Source organism: Rhea pennata, chromosome 1 (genome assembly GCF_028389875.1).
Source record: "Rhea pennata isolate bPtePen1 chromosome 1, bPtePen1.pri, whole genome shotgun sequence".
Taxonomy (NCBI): Eukaryota; Metazoa; Chordata; class Aves; order Rheiformes; family Rheidae; genus Rhea; species Rhea pennata.
Window position 1 is genome coordinate 152,933,128 of NC_084663.1, and position 6,136 is coordinate 152,939,263.

Genomic DNA, 6,136 nt, shown 5'->3' on the forward strand with positions numbered 1-6,136 from the left:
GAACATGGTGGTTTAGCCACGTAGAAGGTGCACTTATGAGTCTCTTCCATCATGTAAAGCTCAGCCTGTTCTTTGTTTGATCTCTTTGTAGGGCGAATGGGGTGTAACTGCATCAGAAGAGGAGGAAGAGAACAAGAGAATAAAAGAATTTCAAGAATCAATACCCAAAATGTGCTCACAGCTTCGAATACTTACACATTTTTATCAGGTGCCCCATAGTTTTTTATATATGGATTATGAGATTTGATATGTAGAAATCAATTTCAAATGCAGGCTAGGTGTTACTACTACATTTATATGTGCTATTTGTGGATTTGTTCTTCAGTTTTTGCTGCTCTGTTTAAAAGTCTATATTCACTGTTCCTCAACAGATTATAGGTGTTCCCCTGACAAACATGGATAGTGTCTTCATTTAAGTCTCCTCCTCCTTTTGGGAGGGGAAGTAATAGGCATGTTTTGGTATAATCTGGAAAAATCAAATTCCTACTGCATTTCATTTGTTTTCTCAGCCTTTGCAAGTTATTGCTGTTAAGGACCTACAGAGACTTGTGCTAAATTCTTTAAGAGCTGAAAGCCCAGAATAAATTGTCATTTGCATGCTCAGAAGAACTGCTAAAGGCTGATGATTTAGCTTCTGTCTGCCTGGACTATATTTGGGCTCAGCCCCAGCATGGATTTCCCGAACAGGACCTCCCTGGCCAGCCTTTGTCTGAAGATCATTGAGTGCTCTCCCTTTGGCATACAGGCTAGTGACCGGCTTTGCAGCACCCACTGCCTGGCTCAGCAGACCCCCCACAGTGCTCCGTGCTGCTGTAGTTGTGGCCTATGCCAACAGGTACTTTGGAAGCAAGTAGTGGTTTCCAGCCGGTTTGGCCTGCCTTGCTCCCGTGACCTGGGAACATGTTGAGGTGCCTTGCTTGCATGGCTTGGGCCGTGGGGGGTCTCCAGAGTCTTGTAGGGCTGGCCTGGGAGGGCCGGGGCAGTGATGCAGGGCAGCTCCCATGCAGCCCGCATCTATGAGCCCCAGTGCAGGCTGGAAAATCTCAGCAGGGCAAGGGGACCACTCTGCTTCAAAGGCTGAGCTGGGCATGCTGAAGATGCTGGATAGTGTGTGGTAGTAGTTTTAAAGACAAAATGAAGCTTCTGAGCTTTTGCAAAAAATGTGAATACAGTGTAATTCTGTTGCTACCATTTAGGTATTAATGCTTGTGTTTGCATTTTCTGAGAGTCTCACTGCCTCTTTGCCAGGCTTATATACCACCTCACATCCTCATGTGAAACACATCTGACATGTTCTTAGGTTTCTCTTGGCTTTTTTTTTCTCATTCAGGGAATCGTCCAGCAGTTCTTGGTCTTGCTGACAACCAGTTCTGATGAAAGTCTTCGATTTCTTAGCTTTAGATTGGACTTCAATGAACATTATAAAGCAAGAGAACCAAGGCTTCGTATTTCTTTGGGCACTAGAGGCAGACGAAGCTCACATATGTGAAACAGTTTCTAGTAACTGCACCTCGGTATCCGAAGGATGTTGAACCTCTTGTTGGACAAGGCAATCAGTGTCAACATAATTACACCAAGTGGCGTGTGATAGGTGTTCACCATTTCTGTAGGCAACATGTTTCCTGTCATGTGATTGTGTGACACTATATAGCAGAAAGCAAAAAAAAAAAAAAATTTTTTTTACACTGATGTTTATAAAACAACCAGACTAAACGAGCTGATTGAACCTCTTCCGATCAGCTTGTTAAGTCATCCTTTTCCACAAATGCCATATTTAATTTGGAGCTTTGTAAGCTCCCTCCGCTGTAACTTTTATCTGTGACCAGGAAATGGCATCTTTTGTTTTAGGAGGCACCTTTTCCTTTTTTTTTTTTAACAAGAAAATAAGAGGGTTATTTTTTCTATATACTTGTTCTATTTGAAAAAAGCCTTTGTTAAAGTGGACAGATTAGAACTCAGACCTAATGTCCATGTAAAGAAGCTAATAGAAAGCATTTTATTATGCTGATTTTCAGTGTTGTGATGTATTTGACTGTGTGAGAAACTTTGTATCCTGGGACATAAATGTAACTTTATTTTTTCTTTATTTTCAAGGTTAGCAGTTTTGAGTAGAAATGATTGAACAGGCAAATTCTTCAGCTACTCAACAGGAGCAAACTGTAGAAACAGAGCAGGAGTGAATTTATTTCACATAAGATATCCTAAGAACTGAAGTTAAAGCCTCACTACTGCCAAAGGAAAGTGTCTGTAGGGATAGAAATGAATGAAGTATTTTGTGTTGAGAATCTGAGATGTTAAAAAGAAAGGGATTTGGCTAAGGTTGACTGTGTTATTTCTCTTCCTTCCCTATTTTTTCATTGTAAATATTTCTATATTGCTGTCCAGATTCTGGGTGGGAGGGGATGAGTACAAAACAACTTTTTCTTTTGCAAAGATGCCATGGTATCAGGTCACTTACTATGTTCCACGTGCAAGCTTAGAAAAATAAAAATGCAATTATCTTTCAAATGCTTCTTTTGCTTTTTGTAATGGAAAGGTGACAGTGTTTAGACAGCATAAGGAAGACACTTCCACTTAGGAATATAGTTGGTTTACAGATCCCTAACATTTGCAGGGTTTTGGTACAGGTATTAAGAGTCCTGGTTCTGAGCAGTTTATTGACTAGTAATTGCTGTCAGGTACACCAAGCCTGTGAGCTTTACTGCCCTTGCTCTACTCAAGCCCCTGGAAAGTGGAGGCACTTGCCAGACAATACAGAGAGGCTGCTGTGAGCCATGAGGGAGGGGAACTCTCGGGGGGACGATGCATCAGACCTGCTGCCGTGGCCTACCGAGTTTGTTCTCTGGACACCAGAACTGAAAGGTTATCTGCCAGGATCTTTGGTGCCAGAATGAATCCAGCAGTGCCCTGGAAAGCATGCTTCAAGGCTCTTTGGCTGGCGATGCCTCTGAGCACAGCAGATTTGCCAGGTGTGCCAGATTTGCGACAGGGGTGACAAGTGTTTTCAGAGGCAGCAGCTCTTTGACTACATTCCTCTGGAAAGGCTGGAGTCCACTTGGGCCCACTTTGAAAAGGGCACATAGGCTCCTGGGCTTTCCTCACAAACAGCTGCATTCCCTTTTCTGCCTTACCTCTCGTAGTCACGGTTTGAGTGTTTGGGAGCAGACCAACACCATTTCTGTGGGTCTTTGGGTTACATCTTGTGCCATTGGTAGGGCCATACTGTTCTTCCCATCACAGTCCTTTTTGCCCTCTTTCCCAGCCAGCACCATCTGACTCTTCCCTACTTGAAGACCTTCAGCTTCTGCACACGGAAGACCACTACTCTATTCCCCAGCAGCCTCTGATCTCACATTAGCACTCCCCTAACTCATTGCTCACAGCTGCACGGCCACCCTTTGCAGCCCCTCCTTCCCCTCTCCCTCCCCACATCTGGCAGGATTCAGCAGAGCGCTCCCAGGGAGCTCACTTGCGCTCCAAGGCTCATCTGCCCTCACCCATTTGCTTGAATGAAACCTTAGTGACAGCCCAAGCTGGGAAACTACATTGATGAGGGGGACTGAGTGCAGACCTTGATGGAGGGCAACTCGCTGACAGCTCCTCGCACTCCGCCAACCCTGTCCTAAGCACTGTGCATTGCACCCAGACACAAAGCTCCAAAGCAGCCAAGGACTCGCACCAGTTTAGCCCAGCAGTTTTATTTTTCTATTCGGAATATGCCTCTGAAGTACATTGTCCCTGTTGGTAGTGAAAACATGCGCACTTGGAACGATCGGCTTTGGGTAAATCCAGTAAAATGCAGGTATCTGAGGAAGAGTGATAACCGCCGTCTGCGTTACTCTGGCATCCAGGCTGAAGTGAATGTTTTGTATTCACACCATTAAATAAAGGGGCAAGCTCTGTTGCAAAGTTCACCGGAAGCGGACTGGAGCTGTTGTTGAGATTTACATTCTTTATGGCAAGCTCATCCTTTTCTCTTTTGCTTCCGAATTTTGCTCTGCCTTCCTCTATACTGGACTCTTGTCCTTTGGAGGCAGAGGCAGGATTAGCTGGTACCGCGTCTCTGCAACAGTGAGAATGGCTTTCAAGAAAGAGAACTCACTGCGAGGAAGGACGAGTCCACCCGGGCCAGATGACACCAGACCTCTCAGCAGAGGACCCTCCACAGCTCACCCAGCACTCCACAATGCTACCACTACACACGTTTCGTTGCTAAAATATAGCAAATAGAAAGAATGTGGGAAAAGAACAACTCACTGTTTTCTCTTCCTCAGCAGGGAAGTAACTATACAAGTCATCACTACTCCAAACAATACGGAACCCGAGACTGTGGCAGGAAGGACCAAATAGAACGTTTGTAGGGCTTTTTGAGCTGCAAATAGTACATTTGTAGGACTGTATGATCTGCAGCCTTTGCATGTTTGTCACCATGAAGACCTGGAGCAAAGGAGACAATCCCATACATTGATATGGGTTCTGCAGTGCTGATAATCCCTCCGTGTGTTTGGGATTCCCAGGCAATTTTGCCTTCTGTCAAAAGGCAAAATGTCTTGGCACCAGCGGACAGTAACAGTCATTTACACTTCTCATGGGCAAGAGCGCACTGGCTAGTGAAAGCCTGTGCTACCATCCCTAACCCCTAACAGTGCCTCTGGGCTTCAGGGAGGGCGTGTGTGCTGGGGGACCTTCGATTCACCAAGAGATAGGAAAAAAGAAAGAATACTAAAAAAAGAAAGAAAATCCAAAGGACTACTTACTGAGATCTCCCTGAGGCTCAAGGAAAGGCTCCAGCCCCGGAGAAGCTGGAGACACACTGCCTACAGGGACATCTGTAATTACATACAAAGGAGAAAAGGTTAAAATACCTGTGACAATATATTTGATTGTAAGGGAGATGTAGTGAATTGAAAGAGATCTTGTAATGACCTTGATGTTTAGGTAGGGACATGGCATAAATCAATAGCTATGACTCACCTGTGGGATTCCTTAGGGACTCAGAATCAGAGTTCAGATTAGAAGATAAATCTCCAGCACCTATGGCCACATCTGTAACCAAAAATAAGGGAACAGCTCCCAGTACGTACTTTCATATGCTTGTTCAGATTTGAATGGTAGTGAATGCAAGGGGGGAAACAGAATCACACCAAGGAACTTCTCTTGCCCTGCCACTCACGAGTATCTTGCCCGCGCTCACCAGATTCATATATATCTAAGCAGGCACAGAACTGCCAGGAGAAGGGATTCCCTGCAGTTCCCACAAGCTGAACCCCCAACTCCAGCAAGGCTGATGCCTTTGCTGTAGGGACTGGAAGAAGCACAAGGCTGGAGGAGCCAGGCAAAACACCCGCTGGAGATCTCTGAAGCCCTCCCAAAGCCCATTCTGCTCTTCTGCAGGCATGAGCCTCGGTCAGGGACTTAAGCTACATGGCCCACGAGTAAAACACTGAAACAAAAGGCTCATTCCAGGAAGTGAATAATCTCTACCGCTTACTCTTGGCATGCCCCTGAGGCTCAGAAATGGGGTCCAGCTGAGAAGCTGGAAGGCCACTGCCTGAAGGAACACCTGTAAGCAAACACAGAGGAGACTAGGCTTCATGACCTGGTAGGACATACTTCTGCAGAAGTGACACGCTATGAATGGAAAGGGAATGGGGGATACACATGTAGTTGGAGAGTTTCCAAGCTGCAGGGGCTTTCTTCTGGGGACATCTGCTGCCTGTCCAAACCCTCCATTGAAGCACTACCCAACAGCCCCCAAGCATCCCTAGGACAAACACACGACCCCTCGGGGATTTCTTCCAGGGACATCTCTGACATACACCAAGGAAACCAGAACTCTACCAACAGGCAACCCTTAGAGCCAGGGGACAACCAGGACCGTTTACATTGCTCACACACAGGAGCGCACTGGCCACTGCCACACTGAACCAGCGCTACCCCTAGTTGTTCGGCTGCCCTTTGGCCAGGGGATGTTTGTTGCAGACCTTGTCTTCCTCAGGCTGCACTACAAAGTGAGAAAAGAAAGGCTTCTTTTTTCCTGACTGACTATCTGCTGACTACTCACCTCCAGGATGTCTCTGAGGCTCAAATCCCGCTTCCAGATGAGGAGAGAAACCTCCATCACTGAGGGCCACAC

General features: G+C 46.0%; 1 protein-coding gene across 2 annotated transcripts in view; it reads left to right on the forward strand.

The window, feature by feature from the left end:
• Positions 1 to 2,508, forward strand: part of TUBGCP3 (tubulin gamma complex component 3) — a 58,762-nt gene extending 56,254 nt beyond the window's left edge. The window contains exons 21-22 of one of the 2 annotated variants that reach the window (XM_062575495.1): positions 92 to 208; positions 1,331 to 2,508. In XM_062575495.1, the coding sequence (XP_062431479.1) occupies positions 92 to 208; positions 1,331 to 1,489 (276 nt within the window). In that variant the 3' untranslated portion in view covers positions 1,490 to 2,508. Of the gene's footprint in view, positions 1 to 91; positions 209 to 1,330 lie in introns of those variants that run through there. The other variant, XM_062575505.1, reaches the window with a different exon arrangement.
• Positions 2,509 to 6,136: the final 3,628 nt, after the last annotated feature.